General features: G+C 35.0%; 2 protein-coding genes and 1 pseudogene across 2 annotated transcripts; 1 reads left to right on the top strand and 2 right to left on the bottom strand.

Moving 5' to 3' along the window:
• On the bottom strand, positions 2,333–2,672 carry LOC104759894 (annotated as a pseudogene).
• Positions 7,762–8,183, top strand: LOC104758291 (major pollen allergen Ole e 10-like). Its single transcript, XM_010481128.1, has one exon. The coding sequence runs from the start codon at positions 7,782–7,784 to the stop codon at positions 8,127–8,129; it is 348 nt and encodes a 115-aa protein (XP_010479430.1). The 5' UTR covers positions 7,762–7,781; the 3' UTR covers positions 8,130–8,183.
• Positions 24,013–26,235, bottom strand: LOC104758292 (methylthioribose kinase-like). Its single transcript, XM_010481129.2, has 6 exons — positions 25,908–26,235; positions 25,307–25,616; positions 25,034–25,208; positions 24,747–24,948; positions 24,426–24,640; positions 24,013–24,339 (listed from the first exon to the last, which is right to left on the bottom strand). Exons 1-6 carry the CDS (start codon positions 26,094–26,096, stop codon positions 24,171–24,173), a joined length of 1,260 nt encoding a protein of 419 aa, XP_010479431.1. The 5' UTR covers positions 26,097–26,235; the 3' UTR covers positions 24,013–24,170.

The raw sequence follows: 26,599 nt of genomic DNA, 5'->3' as shown, positions 1-26,599 counted from the left end.
GTTCGCTATTATTTGGATGGTTAACATGCATAGATGAATACTTATTTTGGATGACCAGAGAAAAAAAAACATATGAATACCTAATTAGTTAAACAACTTGTGGTTTAGTAAAGTAGTCATGGTAAACTATCAAACGATTTTAATCTTTCATGTCCATAAAATCAAGTCCACATGGATGCTAAATTATACACGTCCACTGAAACTACTTGTGTTTTGGTGAATTAATCATTGTTAACTACCAAACAATTTTAACCTTATCATATCCCCTAAAAACCTAAGCATGAAACCGTTAATTATGTCCTATACTAAACTCTAAGCCCTAAACCCTAAATCCTAAATCCTAAATTTTAGATCATAAACCATAATCATAAATTTAATTTCATAATAATTGTACCAAATATAGCCAAATATGAAGATTTTTTACTAGAAAACATAAAACTGATGATCAATAACATATGAAAAAGATTTTATGGATGCTATAATATATATTGAATATGAAACTAAATAATCATAAACATATAAGCATATGAATTTGATTTTGTAGATGATAAATATATCAAAATACAAAATTTTAAAAAGATATAAATGTGGCTAAGGAATATATATTGTTATCCACTACTCAAGATTATTCAAACACATATATCAAAGAAAGAGAGTAAGATAAACAAAGAAAATAAAATTATTTGGAAATAAAGAGAGAGTTAGAGATGGTGAGAAAGAAAGATAAAGGAAAGAAAATAGAATAAAAAAATAAAAATAAAAGAAAGATGTGTGTTGAGAAGTAATATGTTTGGAGAGAGAAAGTTAAAGGGTAAGAAAGTAAAAACTATAAAAAAGTGTGTGGTGGTCCAAAAGTGTGTTAGAATGCAATTTTTTTATAAAAAAAAAGTGTGTTAGAATGCAATTTTTTTATAAAAAAAAAGTGTGTTAGAATGCAAATATTCCTTCTTTTTAAGGTAATTAATTAAATTATTAACTGGAATAAATAACATTTGAAGTGTGCTTGACTGCTTGTATAAGTACATTTTATTATTTTCAGTTTCTTTTTAAGCTTATTTACACCATCAAGCTTTGGTGTCTCATAAGTTCTCTCTCTCTCTCTCTCTATATATATATATATATATATATGCATAAAGAAGAAAGATTAGTATGTGTGGCAATAATTGTCAAAACAAAAAAAAGTATGTGTTGCAATAACATTGTTGTTTCCTTGCAAAAAGATTCATATTAAAATATTAAATGGTCAAGGCACAACTAGCTAAATCAGAAACAAGAAACAGACCAAACAAAATCTTTCAAGTTTCATCAATATATCTTCTTCTTTCCAACAAATATAAATAATTTATTATGTTAGTGACAGATATATTTTTTTAATGAGATATTTATAATTTTTAAAGAATTTCAAATAACAATGAATATATTTACTACAGATAGTATTAACTAATAACTAAAATTAAATTTTAAAGTCAAAGTAAGATTAAAATACTAGAGCATCCAAATCCGGTCAGCCATAGAAAACAGAGAATCAAGCGAAGAACATAGCATTTTTTGCATACATTGTAGTATAGAAAAGAAGTCAAAAGTCTTCTAGGAGATAAAGATGATGAATTAGTTTGAGACAAGGCATGAACATTAGTTCCAATCAATAGTGTGGCTTCAGTTATGAAGATTATGAATCTATTATCAGTAACTGAATTTCCTACTACATTATGTAGCTCTCTAATAAATAATCCTCTCGAGCTATGCCAATTAAAATGAGCCAACTTCTTCATAATGATAACTAATTATGTGCCATCCTGACTCAACAACCGCACTTCCCTCTTCATTTTGTATCCAGAACGGCTTTGAGAAAGCAGGGTAAAATTAAAAATGGCAAAGGTATTTCATCAAGGATAGCCAAATATTCTGAGGGTGAATGTGAGCACTTTCGACGTCTCTTTAGTATGCGTTATAAATGAGTTACGTACATATATATTGATGATACCTTTTATCACACATAATCAAATCTATTACATGTAAACCTTATACATATCTTGTAAATGTTTTCACAATCACATACATTATTAGACTTTTAATATTCTAAAAGAAAGCTTCTATTTGATATATTATTTATTAATATTTTATAAATTAGATAGTAAGGAAAACATTTTCTATTATGTATTCTTTTTGACTTTGTATAATTGTTTGCATTTTTTAGAGATGGGGTGTACATAATATTACAAAAATTAGCGACTTCGAAAGTTTTGTTTTTGCAAAAAAGAAAACTTAAAAATCATGATTTTATTTATTCAGTTATCTATCATGGATATAAATCAGATCCAATTTTATATTTTCAAGATCCATACACACAACTTCCAGAACTAGGATCTGTATCAGTCAATGTGCCTGTATTTTTAAAACTACAGGCCTTCATGATTCGACCGTTGCTCTGGTTAAGCATTCATCGCAAATGATGCATGATTTACAATAGTATTGGGGATGAAACAGGATCCCCCTGCTTGGATTGGCTTACAATCAATTCCTTGACTACATGCAAAATCAATATTCTCTTGTAACTGTGCATTTGTCGCGGTCAGAGTTGCTATACACCATTGTGTGAAACTTACCACATAGAGGTGGTTGATCATGATCAAAGATAGAAAAATGAAAAGGATTGTCAAAGGTGATGACATTTTCATAACTGTTTAATTTGACTAGTTTTTTTTTCTTCTTCTTCTTCTTCTTCTTCTTGATATTTATGTAAGTGTATATGTGTCCATATTTATAAGTATATATGTGTCTTTATATAGTATATATATATAACATAATAGAAAGTCAAAGATTTAAAACTCTACTTAGGTTAGAAATTTATATGTATAAATTAGAAATCTGACTTTAAGTATATGTATGTCTTAAATAAATTTTAATCACTAAATAAGTCAAAGATTTTAAGATATTCTAGGAATAGATAAATATGTCTTTATAAATACAAATAAATCTCTATAATAATAAATATATCTTTATAATTATAATTACATAAACTATTGGTTGAATATTTAATTCACAGCATTAGCTCTATATTTGTATCAGATTACTGAGAAAAACATAATAACACAAGTTATTATTATATATTTTGTATTTTATTGATATTGGGACATTTTTAAGAATATACTAAATTATATAAGAAATTTGAAAATTACACTCAATGTTATAATTATTTGATAACTACAATTTTTCAAACAAAAAATGACAAAATTAGTGAGTTATATATAGAAATTTTTTGAATACATACCTCAAACTTAATAGGAAATTTGAACTCTATACTAAATCTTTTAAGTCTTTGAAATGTACCTTACGGATTGAACTAAATGACTATTTTATCCTCAGTTACAAATTAAATTAAAATAAATATAATATAATTAAATTAGTTTATTTGAAAAAATTATTTTTAAAAATATTGTGTAAACTAGATATTCAGAATTTTTCTGAATTCTTTTTTTTAAATGATGAATTAATTTATTATATAATATATTAATCAATAACTGAAAGCTTAAATTAAGATAAAATAAATAACGTATGCCCTTAATTAATAATTAATTAAACGTTAAAAAAATAAACACAAAATAATTAAACTCATCATTGTGAGAAAATTATTTTTTAAAACCACTCTTTATATTTTAGATATTGAATTTTTTTTGATGATGATGAAGTAGATTATTATAGAAAATATTAATCAATAAAGAAAATTAAAATTCAGATAAAAAATAAAAAAGTGGTTTTATAAAACAGAAACAATACAAAAATGACAAAATCACAATTATATTTTCTTCTTCTCTTCGCCGGCTCTCATTTTGTGCCCTCTCCGACTACGTTTTCCAGCATGGTTAGTTTCATCTCATGGTTTTGTATTTAAAGCAGGTGATAAATCACATATGAGTTTTAATTGGGATTGTGTTCTAATTCTGGGTTTTAATTGGGGTTGTGTTCTAAATCTGGGTTTTAATTGGGTTTGTACCCTCTCCGTCATCGACTACATTTTCCACCGTAGTTAGTTTCATCTCATGTCAATTTTATGTCTTTTCTCACTTTTATCATCTCTTAAAATATTTCCTCTTTTCAATTCTCTATTGCAAACTCCAAACGACACAGTTGATAGCCATTGAGCATATAATTTGTTTTCTAACTGAATACAGTATAATAAATAGGTGCGGAGAAAATATTGTACAAGAAAGTGGGAAGCAAAAATTAATTAGAATTATTTTTTTCAATTTATTATTATATAAAAATTAAAATAAAATTAATTAGAATTATTCTTTTTCCATATATGTTTAGTAAATGTTTTAGATTATATTATTTTTAAATAAAAGGGCATTCTCAAAAATACCCCTTTTTCCATACCCCTTTTTAAAAATACCCTTTCATGTTGACCATTTTTAAAACTACCCCTCTTTATATACAAAATGACCAAATTACCCTTTTTGAGTGACAGCAAGAATGTACAGTCATCAAAATCGAAAATATTTTCACGCCAAAAAAGTTTCCCGCCAAAATTTTCTTTTTCCCGCCAAAAATCGAAAATTTTTCCCGAAAAAAAATATTTTTTCCCGCCAAAAAAAAAAATTTCCCGCCAAAATCGAAAATTTTTCCCGCCAAAAATATTAAAATTTATACCTTTTAAAAACATTGTAAACGCTTTTAAAAAACTTTTAAAAGCGTTTACAAGGTTTTTAAACACATTGTAAACGCTTTTAAAAACCTTGTAAATGCTTTTAAAAAGCTTGTAAATGCTTTAAAAGGTTTTTAAACACCTTGTAAACGCTTTTAAAAACTTTTTAAAAGCATTTAAAAGGTGTTTAAAAACCTTTTAAAAATTTTATAAAAACTTTTACAAGGTTTTTAAAAACATTGTAAAAGGGTTTAGAAGGTGTTTAAAAACCTTTTAAAAATCCTTTTAAAAACCATTTGAAAACCTTTTAAAAACCTTTTAAAAACCTTTTAAAACCTTTTAAAAACCTTTTAAAAATCTTGTAAAAGCGTTTACAAGTTGTTTAAAAAACCTTTTAAAACTCTTTAAAAAATCTTGTAAAAGCCTTTACAAGGTGTTTATAAGGCTTTTATAAGGTAGAAACCTTATAAAACCTTTTAAAAACCTTGTAAATTTTTTTTGGCGGGAAAAATTTTGGCGGGAAAATTTTTTTTTTCGAAATTTTTTATCAAAAGTTTTTTGACAAAAAAATTTTTGGCGGGAAAATTTTTTTGAAAAATTTTTGGCGGGAAAATATGTCGGAAATTTTTTGGCGGGAAAATTTTGTTTTTCTTTTTATTGAATAAAATAATTTTCATCTAAGGGTAAAATGGTCATTAAAAATTAAAAGAGGGCAAAAATAAAAATGGCCAGAAAAGAGGGTATTTTTGAAAAGGGGTATATCAAAAGGGGTATTTTTAGCAAATTCTCTCAAAATATCAACCTTATTAATAAATTAATATAGAATGTAATAAGTCAATAATAAATAAACTAATCAACAGATAAGAAATATAAATCGATAAACAAAAAAAATAAGTCACTTGTTAAAAAAATCGTCTATGTTATAAGTCCACTAGCCATAACATAAGTCAATTGTTTTAATATAAGTCGATGACGAAGATAATTAAGTCAACAGAATTAAAAAGCAAAACGATTGTTCAAGAAGTCGACATTATAAATAAATCAACGTTGATAAAATAAGTCTAAAACAAAAATAAATTGTAATCTACAATTATTTATTTTTAAATAAATTACAATCTAAATAATATCAACAAAAATATTTAAATTATTTTTATTCAAAATTTTAAGATCATTAATTGAATGATGTAATCATTATTTAAAATCTAATAAATAATATTTGTTACAATTTTAAATTATTAAATAATTTATTCCGAATTTAACAATTTTTAAAAGTAATTTATTTTTAAAATTGATTTATTTTTAAATATAAATTAAAATTTTATTATTTTTATCTAACTGTTAAAATTGTTTAATAATAAGGGTATTTTTGTCCATTTTCCTTTCAGAATGTGTAGTTTTCAAATAACTATAATATCAAGTGTAATTTTAAAATTTCTTTTCAAATTTAGTATATTTTTAAAATTGTCCCTAATATATATATTTAAAAGTCATAATTAATTTAAAATATCTTCTGAAATAAATATTTTTAAAAATCAAATCAAATTTAAATAATTTGATAGAGCTAAAAATTTCATAATTATTTAAATTTACTAGTTTGTAGTTTTATAATTAAATATGTAACTAACTTAAACAAAGTTTAATTCACAGCATTAGCTCTGTATTTGTATCAGATTACTGAAAAAAAGAATTTGTTAAAAATGCCCCTTTTGATATACCCCTTTTCAAAAATACTCTCTTTTCTGGCCATTTTTATTTATGCCCTCTTTTAATTTTTAATGACTATTTTACCCTTAGATAAAATTATTTTATTCAATAAAAAGAAAAACAAAATTTTCCCGCCAAAAAATTTCCGACATATTTTCCCGCCAAAAATTTTTCAAAAAAATATTCCCGCCAAAAATTTTTTTGTCAAAAAACTTTTGATAAAAAATTTCGAAAAAAAAAATTTTCCCGCCAAAATTTTTCCCGCCAAAAAAAATTTACAAGGTTTTTAAAAGGTTTTATAAGGTTTCTACCTTATAAAAGCCTTATAAACACCTTGTAAAGGCTTTTACAAGATTTTTTAAAGAGTTTTAAAAGGTTTTTTAAACAACTTGTAAACGCTTTTACAAGATTTTTAAAAGGTTTTTAAAAGGTTTTAAAAGGTTTTTAAAAGGTTTTTAAAAGGTTTTCAAATGGTTTTTAAAAGGATTTTTAAAAGGTTTTTAAACACCTTCTAAACCCTTTTACAATGTTTTTAAAAACCTTGTAAAAGTTTTTATAAAATTTTTAAAAGGTTTTTAAACACCTTTTAAATGCTTTTAAAAAGTTTTTAAAAGCGTTTACAAGGTGTTTAAAAACCTTTTAAAGCATTTACAAGCTTTTTAAAAGCATTTACAAGGTTTTTAAAAGCGTTTACAATGTGTTTAAAAACCTTTTAAAAACCTTGTAAACGCTTTTAAAAGTTTTTTAAAAGCATTTACAAGGTTTTTAAAAGGTATAAATTTCAATATTTTTGGCGGGAAAATTTTTCGATTTTGGCGGGAAAAAATAATTTTTTCGGGAAAAATTTTCGATTTTGGCGGGAAATTTTTTTGGCGGGAAAATATTTTCGATTTTGATGACTGTACATTCTTACTGTCACTCAAAAAGGGTAATTTGGTCATTTTGTATATAAAGAGGGGTAGTTTTAAAAATGGTCAACATGAAGAGGTATTTTTAAAAAGAGATATGGAAAAAGGGGCATTTTTGAGAATGCCCCCTGAAAAAAATATAATAATAATAATAATAATAATAATAATAATAAAAATAATAATAATAACTAATTCTGTGATTTAAATATTGAAACAATATATGTATTTATCATTATAAAAATATATTTATTATTAAAGATATTTATTTGTATTTATAAAGACATATTTATCTATTCCTAGAATATCTTAAAATCTTTGACTTTATTTAGTGATTAAAATTTATTTAAAACATACATATACTTAAAGTCAGATTTCTAATTTAAAGTCAGAGTTTTAAATCTTTGACTTTCTATTATGTTATATATATACTATATAAAGACACATATATACTTATAAATATGGACACATATACACTCACATAGATATCAAGAAGTAGAAGAAGAAACTAGTCAAATTAAACAGCTATGGAAATGTCATCGCCTTTGACAATCCTTTTCATTTTTCTATCTTTGATCATGATCAACCATCTCTATGTGGTAAGTTTCACACAATGGTGTATAGCAACTCTGACCGCGACAAATGCACAGTTACAAGAGAATATTGATTTTGCATGTAGTCAAGGAGTTGATTGTGGACCAATCCAACCAGGGGGATCCTGTTTCATCCCCAATACTATTGCTCATCATGCCTCGTTTGTGATGAATGCTTATTACCAGAGCAACGGTCGAATCATGAAGGCGTGTAGTTTTAAAAATACAGGCACATTAACTGATACAGATCCTAGTTCTGGAAGTTGTGTGTATGGATCTTAAAAATATAAAGTTGGCTCTGATTTATATGCATGATAGAAAACTGAATAAATAAAATCATGAATTTTAAGTTTTATTTTTTGCAAAAACAAAACTTTCGAATTCGCTAATTTTCGTAATATTATGTACACCCCATCTCTATAAAATGCACACAGTTATTCAAAGTCAAAAAGAATACATAATAGAAAATATTTTCCTTACTATCAAATTTATAAAATGTTAATAAATAATATATCAAATAGAAGCTTTCTTTTAGAATATTAAAAGTCTAATAATGTATGTGATTGTGAAAACATTTACAAGATATGTATAAGGTTTACATGTAATATAGTTGATTATGTGTGATAAAAGGTGATGTGACCGACGGTCGCGGATGCGGAACGGTCATTGGAAGCGTCTTCGGACAGAACAAGATACGTGTAACTTTCCTCGGACAAGGCTTGAGGAATCGAAACTAGAAATGAATCAAACGAGGGAAACAGAGTTTGACGTGATTCCAACGAGCTGTTCGAGAGAACGGTCGTGTAGCCACGTTCAGGTCGGACGGATGCGATACGGTCAAACGGATGCGGATCGGCTTAAGATTGTTTGCGGTAGGGAACGATGAAGGATGCGAGATGAATGAAACGATGAAAAAGGAGGTGGATTGATTGACGACACAAGAGGTTTGGTTCTCCTCTTGATACGGTCGCTAACTAGCAACAAACCCGTTTTGAAGTTAGCTAGGGTTCTTTCCTTAGACAATCCAGGATTGAACTAATGAAAGGAAGGACACAAGATCAAAGAATCTCTCTTTGAGAAAAGTTTTACTTTCATTCAAGTCTAAGGACTACAAAGAGCTAAGAGAGGGTTTAAATACTTAGGTCAAGAGAGAGCTTAGGGAAACGCGGATTCATATTGATCCGCACATTTATCCTTAGACGTGTTCTCCTTGTAAATGGAACACGTCGCCTCTTAAGACTTTCAACTTAACACTCTCAACGTTCACAAGGAATATTCCAAGTTCAAAATAAAGATGCAAAACAAGGGAAATAAAAGAACCGCCTTTGGCTTGGATGCGGGAAGCGACTTAGCCTTAGACGTTGTGCACTAGGCTCCTTGCCTTGTTAAAACCTCCCCCGGTAAACCCAATGGGAAAAACCCGGAGTGAGGAAAAAGAGTACAATTCCTCACCTTAGTGACTTGTGTTGCCTTCACTCTTGGGTAAGAGTGGAGGCCATGCGAACTGGTCCTTCGATGTCTCCTTGGGTTGGCTGACATTGGACGAATGATCGAACGAAGAGGTTGATCCGCTGCTTGGCCGCCTTTGCTGAGCTCCTTGATCGAGTCGTTGCTCCCGGGAGGATCGCTGGTGCTTTGGCCGCGTTCAAAGTAGGCGTCTTGGCCGCGTCTGGTGCGTCTTGGTCAGGCGTCTTGGTCGCGTCCAGCGTGTCTTGGTTGTCTTGGTCAAGCTCCCGTCCTGCGATCACATCATTCCTCCCCCTTGAAAAGGTTTTGTCCCTAAAACATCTCCGTCTTCACCTACATCAAAAGGAACGAGCTCAGTGACATTGAAAGAAGTTGATGTGGTATACACACCTGGAAGCTTGAGTCGGTAGGCATTATTGTTGATCTTTTCAACGACCCTGAATGGTCCGTCTCCTAGGGGGCTGAGTTTATCCTTGCGCTTCTGCTGGAACCGTTCCGGCCTTAAGTGAAGCCACACCCAGTCGCATGGCTTGAACAACATGGGTTTGCGTCCTCGGTTCAAGAAGCACGCGTACTGCTCGTTCCTTCTTTCGATGTTGGCTCGAAACTCCTCGTGCAGCTTCTTGACTAGCTCTACTCTCGCGGCCCCGTATTGGTTCTCGGTCTCGTCTGGCGGTAGAGGAAGAAGATCCAAAGGCGTAAGCGGCTTGAACCCATATGCGACTTCAAACGGAGATTACTTCGTCAAAGAGTGGACGGCCTGATTGTATGTGAACTCAATGATGGGGATGCACTCGAGCCAGGAACCTTTGTTACTCGCGATCGCCGTTCTAAGCAAGGCGCCCATTGATCGGTTACGACCTCCGTTTGGCCATCAGTCTGCGGGTGAGCGGTGGTGGAGTAGAGGAGCTTTGTGCCAAGTTTCCTCTAGATGGTTCGCCAGAAGTGGCCGAGGAACTTTGGATCTCGGTCGGAGATGATAGTGCGTGGCACGCCATGGAGCCTGATCACTTGACTGAAGAACAAGTTCGCCAGTTGCACGGCGTCATTGTTCTTGTTGCACGGTATGAAGTGTGCCATCTTGGAGAACCTGTCCACAACCACCATAATGCTATCCTTATGCGCCAAGAGAGGTATGCCGAGGATAAAATCCATAGACAAGTCAATCCAAGGCGCTGTGGACATCGGTAAGGGCATGTAGAGGCCGTGTTGGTGCGTTGTCGACTTCGAGGCTCGACACACTATGCAACGACCGCAGTGCTTCTCAACCATGCTGCGCATTTTCGGCCCGTAGAAGTGCTCTTAAAGCACGGCTAGCGTCATGGTGATGCCGAAGTGACCTGACAGGCCTCCGCTGTGAGCTTCTCGAACAGGCAACTCGCGAATGGATCCGATTGGGATACAAAGCCATCATCCGCGGAATAGGAACCCCTCATGAATATAGAACTCAGTGTAAATTCCCTTCCCATGATTCTGGAAACAGTCATCAAACTCAGCGTCTCCAGCGTATGCATCCTTGATGCTTCCAAAACCCAACACTCGAGCACCCATGGTAGTGATGAGAGCGTGTTTCCTTGACAAAGCATCGGCTACCACGTTTTCCTTTCCTTTCTTATACTTGATGACGTATGGAAATGACTCCACGAACTCCAACCATTTTGCGTGTCTTCTCTTGAGGTTGGTTTGGCCGCGAAGATGCTTCAACGTCTCGTGATCGGTGTGAATCACGAACTCTCGCGCCAACAAGTAGTGCTGCTAAACCTCCATTGCTCGGACGAGGGCGCATAGTTCCTTGTCGTAAGTCAGGTAATTGAGCGCTGCACCACTAAGTTTCTCACTGAAGTACGCCACGGGCTTGCCTCCCTGAGTAAGAACTGCACCGATCCCAACTCCCGTGGTGTCGCATTCAACCTCAAATGTCTTGTTGAAGTCGGGTAAGGTCAACAAAGGGGCTTGCGTGAGGCGGCGCTTGAGCTCGGTGAACGCTCGGTCTTGCTCTTCTCCCCACTTAAACTCTTGATTCTTCTTGATAACAGCGGTGAGGGGCGCGGCGATCTTACCAAAATCCTTCACGAACCTCCGGTAAAAGCTTGCGAGACCATGGAATGATAGGACTTGTGTGATGGTTGTTGGCGTGGGCCACTCCTCTATCGCGCGTATCATCTCTCCATCAACCTTAAGGCCCTGCGAACTTACAACAAAACCTAGAAACACTAATTCATCAGTAGCAAAGACGCACTTTTTCAAGTTGGCGTACAGTTGCTCTTCGCGGAGAGTAAACAAGACAGCTTCTAAATGCTTAACGTGATCTGACAAACTAGAACTATAAACGAGTATGTCATCAAAGTAAACCACTACAAACTTATTAATAAAAGCTCTTAAAACATGGTTCATGAGATGCATAAATGTAGAAGAAGCGTTAGAAAGACCGAATGGCATTACCAACCGTTCGTACAAATCCTGTTTTGTTTTGAAGGCTGTCTTCCATTCATCACCCTCCTTCATGCAAACTTGATGGTAACAACTCTTCAAATCAATCTTTGAGAAGACGTTGGCGCCACTTAGTTCGTCGAGCATGTCATCAAGGCGTGGTATGGGATGTCGGTACTTGACGGTGATATTGTTGACGGCTCGACAGTCAACACACATGCGCCACGAAACCTTCCTTCTTAGGCACGAGCAAGACTGGGACCGTGCACGGGCTCAAACTCTCTCAAACGTATCCTTGCGCCATGAGATCGGACACTTGGCGCTCCAGCTCCTTCGCTTCTTTGGGGTTGACTCGATACGATGGCCGGTTCGGAAGTTAGGCTCAGGGAACAAGATCGATTTGGTGTTCAATGCCTCTGATCGGTGGTAGACCTTCAGGAAGCTCTTCGGGGAACACGTCGGCAAAACGCCTAAGGACGTCGCGTATCACCTCGGGTAATGCGTCTATCGATCCTTCGAGGCCTGAAAGCAATGTTTCTCAAAAAACCATCAGTAACACTTGGCTAGAGTCCCTAATGGACTTCGTAACATCACCATACTGAATCAAAAAGTTCTTTTATCGTATGAGTCTTTAGACAACCTACTTTGCATTTCGTGAACTTGCGTGGGGCTCAAGGGTTTCAAGCAAATACGTTTGATGTCGTGGATGAAGAAATATTGGTTTGTATGGCCGCAATGCGTGGTTTCTTATCAAACTGCCATGGTCGCCCCAATAAGAGGTGGCTAGCTTGCATAGGCACCACGTCGCATAGGACTTGGTCCTTATACGGACCGACACTAAACGAGACCATGACCTGTTCCTTGACATTGATCACGGTCTTGTCATTCAACCATTTTAAACGATAGGGACGAGGGTGGTTTATGGTCGCAAGAGACAATTTCTTGACAAGACTAGAACTTGCAACATTGGTGCAAGATCCTCCATCTATAATCAAGCCACAAACTTTACCACTTACAGTGCACCTAGTGTGGAAGATGTTATCGCGCTGGTTGGCATCATCGGCGGCTGCTACGTTGGTGCTTAGGATGCGGCGGATCATCAAGAGCTCTCCTACGTCGGGCTCGGCTATAGCTTCTTCAGCTCCACCTCTAATCGAACGTTCTCCTCGGTCGCCTCGTCATCGGACTCGAGCTCGCCTGATTCGGTAAGGATCATTGTGCGTGCGTTTGGGCACTCACGAGCGTAGTGGCCTCTCCCTTGATATTTGAAAAAACAATATCGCGGCTCTAGACGTCGGCTCTCTCGTTTTAAATCTTGTGTCAGCATTGGTCTCCTTTGGCTTCTCTTGGAGTCGGTTTGATGATGACACGTTAGGAGACAAATTCGGAGTTCCCTGAGTCCCTGTGCGAGCCACGGAGGCATCCTTCTTCTTGATCTTACTCTCAATTTTCACCAAAAGATGCAACAACTCCTCAAAGGTCTGATAGGGCTGGCGCTCGACCTTGCGCGTGATGCGTACTTTTAACCCATCCAAGAACTGCGCCATGAGCGACTCTTCGGAGTCGTCGTCTTGCAAACGGTTGCGCAAGTGTTCAAACTCCTCGAAGTACTCTTCTACGGTCCGTGTGCCTTGAGTGAGCCTCTAGAACTTCTTCTGGAGCTCGCGGTGATAGAACGGGGGCACGTAGCGCCGTCGCATCTCGACCTTTAAGACTTCCCAAACGGTGATAGGTCGCTCTCGGTTGCGGCGCTGCTCAGCTTCAAGGCGATCCTACCAGGTGAGGGCATGGTTGGTGAACTGAGCTACGACATATTGAACCTTGCGCAGCTCCGGGTAAGCGTGGCACGAGTATTGGTGCTCCATGCGGCTTTCCGATTTGAGATAAGCTTCCGGGTCGGATTTACCAGCGAACGTCGGTGCTATCATTTTATGAGCTGGTTCGTGGTGCCTTGGTGCTTCATCGTACTGATCGTCATGTCGATGACGTCGTCTAGGCCTTGGTTCAAAGTCTTCATCTGACTGGTCGTTCGCCGGTTCTCGTCGTGGTCGCCTTGCGGGTAAAGGATCTTCACGGGGAGGGTTTAACAGTTCGATACCTGTTAAACGCTCTGCGAGCTGCTCTATGCCGGTTCATAACGCGGCGAGGGTGACTCCTATCTTGGGTGGTGCTGGAGGTGGTTCTTCGGCCATCGTCTGTACGGTCTATGGTGACGTGTAGCTTGGTGACGCGGTTTGAATTTAAACCTCGCAAAACAAAAACAAAAGCTCAACGCGTGAGTATCACACGTTCACTAGGACCACACAATAGATTCTTATTTCGTCACCAAATGATTGAATACAGCTCACCAAATTCAAACCTATGACTAAACAAAAGCAATAAAGCAAAAGTACTACACGACAAAAAATGCTTTATGACCAAAAGTAAAAACACGTTTATGCAACAAGATCCTAGCTTTATCGATCTAAAAGTTTCTACACAAGAACACGGATGAACACTAAGACGAACAAGATGAACAAAACGAGCGCTAAACAACCTAAAGCAACACTTAACAACACCAAACATGCACCAAATTAAACCAAATGACTAATCGGAACATGCAAAACGAGATGATGCATACTAGGCTACCAAACAAGCTAAAGATCAAAAGTTTAAACAAAAGGAAAGAGTTTTAGAACGAAACAACCTTGCAGGAGCTTTTGACGCTCTGATACCAAGCTGATGTGACCGAAGGTCGCGGATGCAGATCGGTCGGAGGAAGCATCTTCGGACAGAACGAGATACGTGTAACTTTCCTCGGACAAGGCTTGAGGAATCGAAACTAGAGATGAATCAAACGAGAGAAACGGAGTTTGACATGATTCCAACGAGCTGTTCTAGAGAACAGTCGTGTAGCCACGTTTAGGTCGGACGGATGCGATATGGTCAAACGGATGCGGATCGGCTTAAGAGTGTTTGCGGTAGGGAGCGATGAAGGATGCGAGATGAAATGAATTGATGAAAGAGGAGGTCGATTGATTGACGACACAAGAGGTTTGGCTCTCCTCTTGATACGGTCGCTTACTAGCAACGAACCCGGTTCAAAGTTTACTAGGGTTCTTTCCTTAGACAATCTCGGATTGAACTAATGAAAGGAAGGAGACAAGATCAAAGAATCTCTCTTTGAGAAAAGTTTTATTTTCATTCAAGTCTAAGGACTACAAAGAGCTAAGAGAGGGTTTAAATACTTAGGTCAAGAAAGGGCTTAGGGACACGCGGATTCATATTGATCCGCACATTTATCCTTAGACGTGTTCTCCTTGTAAATGGAACACGTCATCTCTTAAGGCTTTCAACTTAACTTTCTCAACATTCACAAGGAATATTCCAAGTTCAAAATAAAGATGCAAAACAAGGGAAATAAAAGAACCGCCTTTGGCTTGGACGCGGGATGCGACTTAGCCTTAGACGTTGTGCACTAGGCTCTTTGCCTCGTTAAAACCTCCTCTGGTAAACCCATTAGGAAAAATCCGGAGTGAGGAAAAAGAGTACAATTCCTCAACTTAGTGACTTGTGTTGCCTTCACTCTTGGGTAAGAGTGAAGGCCATGCGAACTGGTCTTTCGATGTCTCCTTGGACGAATGATCGAACGAAGAGGTTGATCCGCTGCTTGGCCGCCTTTGCTGAGCTCCTTGATCGAGTCGTGGCTCCCGGGAGGATGATCACTGGTGCTTTGGCCGCGTTCAAAGTAGGCGTCTTGGCCGCGTTTGGTGTATCTTGGTTAGGCGTCTCGGTCGCGTCCAGCGTGTCTTGGTCGTCTTGGTCGAGCTCCCGTCCTGCGATCACATCAAAATGTATCATCAATATATATGTACGTAACTCATTTATAACACATACTAAAGAGACGTCAAAAGTGCTCATATTCACCCTCAGAATATTTGGCTATCCTTGATGAAATACCTTTGCCATTTTTAATTTTATCCTGCTTTTTTCAAAGCCGTTCTTGATACAAAATGAAGAGGGAAGTGCGGTTGTTGAGTCAGGATAGCACATAATTAGTTATCGTTATTAAGAAGTTGGCTTATTTCAATTGGCATAGCTCGAGAGGATGATTTATTAGAGGCTACATAATGTGTAGGAAATTCAGTTACTAATAATAGATTCATAATCTTCAGAACTGAAGCCACACTATTGATTGCAACTAATGTTCATGCCTTGTCTCAAACTAATTCATCATCTTTATCTCCTATAAGACTTTTGACTTCTTTTCTATACTATAATGTATAAATTTTAATCACTAAATAAAGTCAAAGATTTTAAGATTTTCTAGGAATAGATAAATATGTCTTTATAAATACAAATAAATCTCTTTAATAATAAATATATTTTTATAATGATAAATACATAAACTATTGTTTCAATATTTAATTCAAAGCATTAGCTCTGTATTTGTATCAGATTATTGAGAAAAACAATAATAATAAGAAAAAATTTGAAGACATACCTTAAACTTAATAGGAAATTTGAAATCTATACTAAAATTTTTAAGTCTTTGAAATGTACCTTATGTATTGAACTAAATGACTATTTTGTCCTCAATTACAAATTAATTAAAGCTAAATACAATATCCTTCAATTGAAAAAATTATTTTTAAAAACATTGTGTAAACTAGATATTCGGAATTTTGCTAAAATTGTTTTAAAAAGGATAAATTAATTTATTATATATAATATTAATCAATAACTAAAATATTAAATTAAGATAAAATAAATAAAATATACCCTTAATTAATAATTAATTAAACGTTAAAAAAACAAAATAATTAAATTAATTTATGTTAAAAATTATTTTAAAAAATCACTGTTTATAAATTAGATATTGAAAAAATTTAGATAATGATGAAGTAGTTTATTATGGAAAATATCAATCAACAAAGAAAATTAAAATTCAGATAAATAATAAAAGGTGGTTTTATAAAACATAAACAATACAAAAAGACAAAATCACAGTTTACACAAAATCACTATTATGTAAGAATTAAAATAAAATTAATTACAATTATTCTTTTTTTTCATTTATGTTTAGTAAATGTTTTAGACAATATTAGTTTTAAATAAATATAGGGTAAGTTACTAGAATATTGCATAAAAGCTTCCTTATTACAAAAGTAACATACAATTGTTTGTAATTACTAGACTAACACATTGTACCTATTCTACCCCTGAAACTAGTGTTGGAAAAAAACGTAAATTACGGTTAATGCCATTAGGAAAAAAAAACATTGGAAGTTGGGACTAAGTCTACCGATCCTTTGATGGTAGATTTATACACGTGGACTGATTAAAGGTGTACGTCAGATATTTTTGGTACACTTAGTTGTAGTCTTGGTACACTTATCGGTCACTGTAGATGGTACACTTAGTTGTAGTGTTGGTACACTTATCGGTGGACGTATATGTGTATCAAAAACTAAGTGTACCAAAAATATCTGACGTACACCTTCAACAGTCAATATGACCCAAAAGATATTTATGGTAGACTAATGGTCTGTTGCGACAGATTTATGCGACAGCCTTCTCTCGTTACAGATATTTTTGGTATACTTTGTTTGTTTTTTGAAATAGTTTTCGTAGTGTTGTGGTAGGCTTCTTGTCCGTGGTAGATTTAGTAAGCAAGATTGACAGCTGTAAAGTCTTACCAGAATAACACGAATTTGTTTGAGCTGGCAAAGACAGTCTAGCGTTGCGATAGACTTATTGGGGAAAGATCTAAACACGTTTGCTGTTCTTCCGATTAATGGTGTTCATGTAATAAAGTTTGTAGCAGATTCATCAATCATGTTCTGTTTGTCGGCCGGAGCAAACGTCTTTTTCCTACTCAGTTTCGGAAATCTTTCCTCTGGGTTCATCCATGGAAGAGCTAGATATCGTTTCGGAAATCTATATAACTCACTTTTTATAGGTTTTTAATTTAGAAATCAGATGTTGAGATGAAAATCTATAATAGTTGAGTAAAAACCCCACAAGTGAAACCAAAAAAATAGACATAAGTCGTGAAAAAATCAAGTGAGGCAGGGAAAATTAGGGTTTTCAGTCGTATGTTAGAGGTAGAAGACGAGGATATTCTGGTAATTTCGGGTTCATTAAACCTAAAATCGAACGTGTACGTACATATAAACGTGTACGTACATATGAACGCATACGTACATAACGTTCTTGAGATTAGTGTACGTACATAACGTTCTTTTGCTTAGTGTCCATAAATCCGTTTTAATAAACGATATTATTGTAATTTTGTAGTTATCTTCAACATATCTTCTTCTGCAACCCTAGCTAATATTGTCGTTGTTGTTCACCGGAAATGGAACAAGTAAGAGATGTTACTAGAAAAAGTAAGATATGTTACTAGAACAACCTATGTAATTCGTAATTGTTTATTTATTTATCATATTTTCGAGAGGTAATGAACAATAACCACACAAAATTACATTTTAACTATAGAGGGTAATATTTAGATAACATAAATATACAATACTCAGTTCAACTAGGTACAACTAAATATATATTTAGATTTGCATTTATATTTAAAATATGAAAATGATAATTAAGGTTTATACGAATTTCTTTACATATTGAACTATTAAAGAACTATGTTTAATCAACAATACAAGAATTAATCACTTTCTAATACATACTATCGTTTTCACATAAAACACTCTTTATAGTATAAGGAAAATTTAGTAAGTGATCACCTCAGGGCCGGCTCAAGAAAATTGAGGTCCCTGAGCTAGAAAATAGAAAAGGGCCCTTTTCCTTATGTTTTTCTGAAGTAAAAAATTTTGGACCCTTTTTTGTGAAGAAAAAAAACAAAAATTTGAATGGACCCTGTGCTCTAGCACCTCTGGCACATGCCTAGAGCTGGGACTGGATCACCTGAAATGAAGCAAAAGAGGTGAAAACCAAGTTTTTATGAACATTGTGTTATGGATTTACTTGTATATCTAATTAATAGTGAAAATTTTTGTGGTCAAACTCAATGAAAAACATCCTTGCCTGTTCTAAAAAATTTGTACATGTTCAACCTCTCGTTGCTTACGGCAGACATGTGGTCAGTTTTGATACACATTTTCGCATACCATGAGAAGGTTATAGCTCACTTTATATTATCAGGAAATTTTTACGTTTTCTGTCTGTAGAAACCAGCTGATGAGGTCCATGGTCATGTATGTATGTTAATGTCAGGTGGACTGGCAATACTTCTTGGCATTTGCTACTACAACTATAGGACATCATATACTCAATGTACAGTCTTTTCTAATCTTTCTTCAAGCTAGTACAATATATGTTGTACACACATGGCTTCATCATCAAGTACAATAAAAAAAATCATCAGTGGACTTATTCTTCACCATTTTTCCTATTTTCAATCTTTCTCAGTAATGCAAATCAAGAACATCGGTATCAAGAAAAAACATTTTCCGGTCAATTCATGTATAAACGATACTCCACCGTGAATGCTCTGTTTTGATGGAGGATGCATGTATAAACGACGTTGGATTGGTCAATTCAAAACATGGGGTCCAACTCAAAACCAATTGGCAATGAGTGGAGAAGGCCTAACCCTTTATATATTACTCTAGTCCCTTTACATCTATCATATGTGGGATCTTTTCTCCGCATGGTCTTCTAAGAAAAACCTCTTTCTCTCCAGTTTCTCCTCCTCTCTCTACAAGAAATAACACTTGTGCGGTCGATCGATGATAGATCTTCTAGATCGTTTAGGATTTAGAAATAATTTTGATGACTTTGTGTTTTTAAAAATTAGCAAGATTTTTAAAAATCATAGAAAATTAGAAAGTAAAAATGAAGGATTCTATAAGAGATTGTTTAGGAAGTTATTTTAAATCTTGCTGATTTGTGTTTCCTAATCTTGTAAAATATTTCATAAAATCTTTCAAAATCTTTCTATTTGATGAAAGAGTTTTCATGACTTTTGTTATGAAGGAAATGATATAAAATCATAAACCAATAACACAAAATTTGAATTCATTAACAATCCAAGATTCTTTTGTTTTAATTGAATAACATAAAACTTTTAATGACTTTATAAAACTCTTAATCCAATAACACTAGATTTATCAAGACTTTAGATAACTTTTTACAAATCCACAACCAATAACACCAAATTTTTAAAGAGTTTTAAAAAGTCTTGATTGAATAACAACATATTTTACATAACTTTTAAAGTCATTAAAATTCTTTCTAAATCATGAACCAATAACCCCTTTAATAATATTCACATAATGGTTGTAAGTCAAGTATAAAACCAAAAGAAAACTTAGAGGGGGTATTAAACTTAGATTTTAAAGGATTTGATAGGATTTTAAAATTTTAAAATTTTAAAAGATTTGAGTGAGATTTTAGGAGATTTGATTATTTTTTAGAGTTTTTATATTTTTAAAAAGAAAATGAAGTGTGATTGTGGGAGATTTTTATCATTAGACTTTGGATGATTTTATTAGAATATTTTGTCAACAAACCTTTTAACTTCTTTTAATTTGTCGTTGACTTTTAGTTGGTTGCCTAATTATTGTTCTCCATCGTGACTTTTAGTTTTTACTTGGTCGTTCTAATGCCATGCCTCTTTCAACTACACTAATGTTTAAAGGGAAAAATGTCATTAAAATCCCCAAGTCTACATTTTCGTTGATTTAAAGCCCGAACTCTGCTTTTGGAGGAAAAAAACACCAATTATTTGTTGACTTCCAAATAAATCGCAAACTCTCGTTGACTTAGCCATTTGAGGCACAACGTTAAGTGGTCAAACGGAGAAATTAAACGCGGTTAATTATCCCGTTAAGGAGATCCGTTAATATCAAAACGATGCTGTTTATAACACCCTAAAACTCCCAAATTGAGAAATCGATTCTTAATATCCCCAATTCACAAACCCTAATCGATCTAACCCTAATCAAACATGATATCTTCAATGACGAGAAGATTCCAGGTCTCTTTTTGTTATACACCGGAAGAACGGTTTACCAGGATTCTCTTCAGTTCTCGATGTAAAGATTGCTACACTGGCTCCACAAACACACTTCAATGGCACTCCACGGTCGAACGAAGCTACCACCGATGTCTTTGAGCTAGAACTCAACTCGCCAAATCGAAGAAGAAAAGAGAAATTAAAGAAGAAAATATATATTAAAATCGATTAGGGTTTGTGAATTGGGGATATTAATAATCGATTTCTCAATTTGGGGGTTTTAGGGTGTTATAAACAACGTCGTTTTGATATTAACGGATCTCGTTAACGGATAATTAACCCCGTTTAATTTCTCCGTTTGACCACTTAACGTTGTGCCTCAAATGGCTAAGTCAACGAGAGTTTGCGATTTATTTGGAAGTCAACAAATAATTGGTGTTTTTTTCCTCCAAAAGCAGAGTTCGGGCTTTAAATCAACGAAAATGTAGACTTGGGGATTTTAATGACATTTTTCCCAATGTTTAAATGTAGGAGTTCTGTTTTCATCTTTTATTAGTTAAAATGTTTATCAAAACTGTCTTGTGTTATTCTTGGCAATGAAGTTCGTAGAACTGTCCTGTGCCCACTCGTATGTCTAACTGTGACTACAGGCAACTCTGCAGTCAATCATTGTTTGGACTTTCTGGTCAATCTTGAGGTAACAAACTCCTCATTCTCTTTGCTATCTGTTGAGTTTTCTGCAGTTTGTTGTTTGTTTTTGATTTCTGAGATGAAACAAAGAGTAAGAGACCTTTTTTCTTAAACTTCTCTCATTAGAAAAACATACATCATACATCTTTTTCATACAAGCTTATAACCAAAAGCAAGCTAACAACTAACTGACACACGACATGCTCTATTTCTTACACACTAAAAAGGCACTTTTACTAGACAAGCTTAACTTTAGATAGTCAAGTTACACACCTAAAGCAAAAGGTTTAGTCATGACTTAGAGGTTTAATTAAGATCTTCAAGAAGGCTGAAGGCATGGGAGCTCTTAAAGCAGCTCGTAATATCACCACACAATCGCCAATAGTTCCACCTAATTAAAACACCTACACAAACTTATGATTACGTTTATTATTGACATGGATCATAGAAACTTATATAATAATGATTTAGAGGTTTGAAGGGACTCTTGCCTATGTCATGAGCATCAAGCATCAAGATGTTTCCTTTCTCTTTCTAATAGCTCCGAAAGAAGCATTAGGCTCGTGGTCATCAACTTTTCAGAGGTTTGCTGGGAGAATTGAACATGGATCCTTTACTGAAAGTGAGTATCATCTTTACATCAACCGGTGAGTTTCGTCGGTTGTCCTAAGACGACCTTAAGGGCACTAGCCAAATCTTCTTTCTTTGCTTGTTTTTTTCAAGCGTGAGTGATTGGGAGAGAGAGAGAGAGAGAGCGACGAAGAAGATGAACAAGCAAGAGAAAAAAGAAAAGCCATTACCAGCTCCCAATATTCTCTCTGCAGTCATCCTTCTCTCCCAATTTTGATTTACCAGAAAATTATGTTGATTGAGGTATACCGTATGTCTATGCATTTATATTCTATCCTATAGATATTTTTCATCTCAAAATCCTACAAATTTCTACCTCATACCCTAGGATTTGAGTAGTCATATTTTTCAACTAAAAAAACAAAAAAAAGTCTCCTAAAATCTAGGCCTGGGAGTTCGGATATCGGATTGGATTCGGTTCGGATTTTTCGGATTTTGGATTATTTGAATATTGACTCTAACATCCATTCGGGTATTTATAAAATTCGGATCGGTTTCGGTTCGGATAATTTGGATTTCGGATTGGTTCGGATATGATTATTGATAACCAAAATTAAACTAAAAGTTATTGGACAATATTTTATTCGAATATTTTTTAATCTTTTTTTTTTTGTCAACCAAACATTAAATTAGAAGATGACTCCAAGATTGGTAGCCCAAACCGGAGGAAAAGAGTTTACAAAAGAAGAAGCAAAAAGTAAAGATCTCGAAGAACGGACAAGGCAATCTGCCCGTACATTGGTTGTGCGCGGAATCCTCGAAAGCTTGAAGGACGGGAAGGCTGAACATAGCACGCTGAACTCATCCAATAAATTGGAAAAGGCGGGCCATTCCTCAGGGGATTGCACCATTGCCACTAAATCTGCACAATCAGTCTCGAAAGTTTGACAGTCTATCCTTGCCGCCAATATGGATTCCATCGCCCAAATCAACGCATGAAGCTTCGAATGTAAGGGTGAAGGACCGCGTCGCTGGCTTTGTGCTCCGAGTAACAATGTTGTATCCTCATTATTACAAAACCACCAACCTAATCCTTCCAAGGAATCCGAAGCTTTCCAAGAACCATCAATCTGACACCGGGGGACAGAATCCCGAACCTCCAGAGATGAGGGGACCAGAGAAACCGAATTAAAGGATTTTACCCCTTTCCATAACAGATTATCAGACGTCGCCTGGTTAATAACCTCAACTGGGTCCGCCTCAATTCCCTGAAAAACTTTCTTATTCCTATCTTTCCAGATTGACCAAACAAGCCATGGTAGGGTAAAATGTAAGCCCGAGGCGACCGACTGAGGGGGCACCCTCCAATAAAGAAAATCTAAATTTGCGAAAATAGAATTATATGGGAAGCCATCCTGACCTAAATCAACTCAAAACAGATCCCAAATCCGACGCGAACAGGGACACTCAAAAAGAGCATGATTAATAGTCTCCACCACCAGACCGCATCTTTGACAAAGAGGGTCACACCGTACTCCCCGATAAGCCAGCCGTTCCATCACAGGAAGGGATCCGGAAGCAATTTGCCAGAAGAAATGCTGTATTTTTGAGGGAACCTCAAGTTTCCAAGCCTGTACCCTAAGAGCCGTATACGTCGGTCCACATCCGACCTCTCGAATTAACTCACGTGCTAAATGATAGCCGGATTTGACCGTAAACCTCCCTGATCTAGAATAATGCCAAATTAATTGATCCGCTTTAAAGGTTTTACTGATCTTTATGTCTTATGCTAAAGGTTTGGCTTTAAAGCAATGGTTTATGTCTTGTGCTACTAGCTTGGACCGTGCACGTGGTATTGGTGCTGATTTGTGGTCACAAACAGTTACCCAGTAGACTGTAGAAGCCAAATTATATAAAGATACGTAAGATAACTTTTAAAGTTTCATTTTTTGTATGTTTTACCAAAATGCATTATTTGGTATCTTCATCATCATAAACAAACCCACTACATTACATATCAAAGTCAAGAAATTCAGTATTTAGTATAGGGGCACAAAGGATTGTGTTACATTTTACTTTTCCAAAACTCCATTTTATTATTGCATTTTGATAATTTTCTTGGCAATTAACTCCAACAAGATCAAAACAAGACTTTTAAGTACTCAAGAAGAACAACAAAATTAAAAAAAAAAAAAAACGTTTTAGATTTGTTGTTGAATTGCAGAAACAACTTCACCGATACACGTAAACTTTCTCCTTTCCTTGAGAAGCATCTTCCCAAACTCGAGCCCACTTCTCTCGCAAACCGCTCTTGGCTTATCTTCTTCAATCGATTCAAAGTCCTCAACATGTGCCACACCCACGATTCTCCTGTCAACATATCAAACCAACACTATCAACAACATTTCCAAGTTATATGATCGACAATGAAATCTCATGGTCTAAGATTCTCTCACCTAATCATCTTTGCAGCTCCGAATCCGAGTGAGTCATGCAACAAATTCCTCATGTAGTTTTCTTGAACAAGCTGCAGAACCTCGGCATCATTATAGATATCTGCAAGGTATGCTTCACCAGGTCCATCTTTGTTTTGATCCCATAACGAGATGAACCTTTTGTGAAACAGATCCCAAGTTTGCTCAATGGTTCTTAGGATCCAATTCTTGTATTCCTGTATTGTAGAGTTAGGTTGGTTTAAACCGAGGTGCTTGCAACCATGTAGACAAATGAGAAGATAGAAAAAAACTGGAAATCAGAATTCTGAATATAATGCTTACTTTTCGATCATTTCCTTGAGCGGCATGTCCATCTTGTGCAAAGAAAGCTAGTATCAAGTTACCAAGATAAGCTCCAATGTCGAAACCCATCGGTCCATAAAATGAAAACTCTGGATCTATAACTTGTGTCGAATCTTGAGTAACCATGACAGAACCAGTGTGAAGATCACCATGTATTAAAGCTTGAGCTCTTTCACAGAACCTAACAAAAGAATACACAAGGGGTGGTTTAGAGATAGCAGCAAGTTGTAATGAAAAAATCCCAGGGAAATGGGCAAAAAACATACATGGATTTTAGCTCTGCGACTTCGAGCTTCAGGGCACTGTCTTGACGCACAGCCTTGGCATCATCATCGAGATAAGGTGAAGTCCAACGATTAAAAGTGGAAACTCTATATGGGTCCGAAAACACAACTTGTTCCGTTAATCGGCATAACTCCACATTACCACAAAATTCAGTGACTACACAACACACAAAAGACACACTCACTTTCAAGCAAGACCAAAACGTTGAATAATAATAATTCCACATCAAAACATGTAAAGAGTTAATTAAGAACCTGCTCTTCGGTGCTCTGTGGTATCATGATATAGGAGCGAAGTGAAGAAGAGAGTTTTGGCCATGTAATCAGACATGTGGTCAGCAAGGAACGGATACTCAATTCCAGCAATGAGTCCTTTGCGGAGAATGATATGAGGAGGCTCGAGGTATCTCATTCCGATCAAAGCCATTGTTCTGTCAAAATGGTAGACTTCAGGAACATGATCTGGTGATAAAGTTCCATGCTTTCTCAAAGTTGTTGCTTCAAAGTAAGCTCTTTCTTTCGTCATTGGCCAAGACTCACCGATACAGCGAATATATGGAAGTGCCTGTCACATATATATAAAAATAGGGGACAAAAGACACAATTAATCAACAATCTGACTTGTTGAAAAATCAAAACTTGGAAGTCAAAGCTTGTTCATTGTATCCTCTAGATGAAAGTAAAGCAAAACCCTTAAAATATGGGAGACAAATTGAATCACAATCTCTTCACAAAGATAAACCCTAAATTCCTAATCCATAGATATTTTTTCCAGGGTTTGTTTGGGGTGAAGCAAAGAGATACGAATCTATAATTAATGGTTAGATTGAAGAACTAAGAAGAAGCAAAACAAAACCTGTTTGATGACAAGAGAGCCAGAGGATCCGACAACGATGAAAACGAAATTGAGATTGCCATCTCCAACTTCTTTGATAACCAAATCATCATCGGCAGCTCCACCAATCTTGGAGGAGAGAGCAGGAGTTGCTTTTATGTACTCTACGAGAGACTTCTCGTTCAATGGCGTAAACTCTTCAAAAGGCATCTTTGCGCTTCTCTGCTTCAGTGAGAGAGAGAGAGAGAGAGAGAGAGAGAGAGAGAGATATGAAATCACGTTTTAAAGGTTCGATTTTTGCAAAAGATTCTCAATTTGGTTTTTGTTTCACATCTTTGATTTTTCTGAAAGTGACCAATAATTGAAACGGCATTACTCACGCTTATCTGTTGTGAAAAGTTAAAATTTTAGACCAAACAAAAGTTCAAAACTTATTGAGATGTCTTGGAGGCTAGTCATACCTGGTCATACGATTCCATGTAACCAAAAGGTTATCGAGGAACCGTATGCCCCTATGCAATGCCGTGATTATGCTTTTGAGATTTAGGACAAAATAAAATATGATCTAACTTGTCTAATTAAATAATTTTTTTTCAAAAAGCTATAATATAAAGAAATACAAAATTCACTTGTTTTGATTCTAGCTCACTGCTACGATTTGGGTGTCTGATTTTCTCGTGTTTGAAGGGATTTGTTTTCGTTTTTCCGCTTTG

This window comes from Camelina sativa, chromosome 17 (genome assembly GCF_000633955.1).
Source record: "Camelina sativa cultivar DH55 chromosome 17, Cs, whole genome shotgun sequence".
Lineage (NCBI taxonomy): Eukaryota > Viridiplantae > Streptophyta > Magnoliopsida > Brassicales > Brassicaceae > Camelina > Camelina sativa.
The sequence above is the reverse complement of the archived record's forward strand: the minus strand, read 5'-3'. Positions and strand labels throughout refer to the sequence as shown.

Excerpts from the sequence above, each read along its gene's own strand:
- LOC104758291 (XM_010481128.1), top strand. The coding sequence starts at position 7,782 with ATGGAAATGTCATCGCCTTTGACAATCCTTTTCATTTTTCTATCTTTG.
- LOC104758292 (XM_010481129.2), bottom strand. The coding sequence starts at position 26,096 with ATGCCTTTTGAAGAGTTTACGCCATTGAACGAGAAGTCTCTCGTAGAG. Across the intron at positions 24,641-24,746 it reads CTCAAGGAAATGATCGAAAA|GAATACAAGAATTGGATCCT; the intron begins GTAAGCATTATA and ends TCTACAATACAG. Across the intron at positions 24,340-24,425 it reads GGAGCTGCAAAGATGATTAG|GAGAATCGTGGGTGTGGCAC; the intron begins GTGAGAGAATCT and ends ATATGTTGACAG.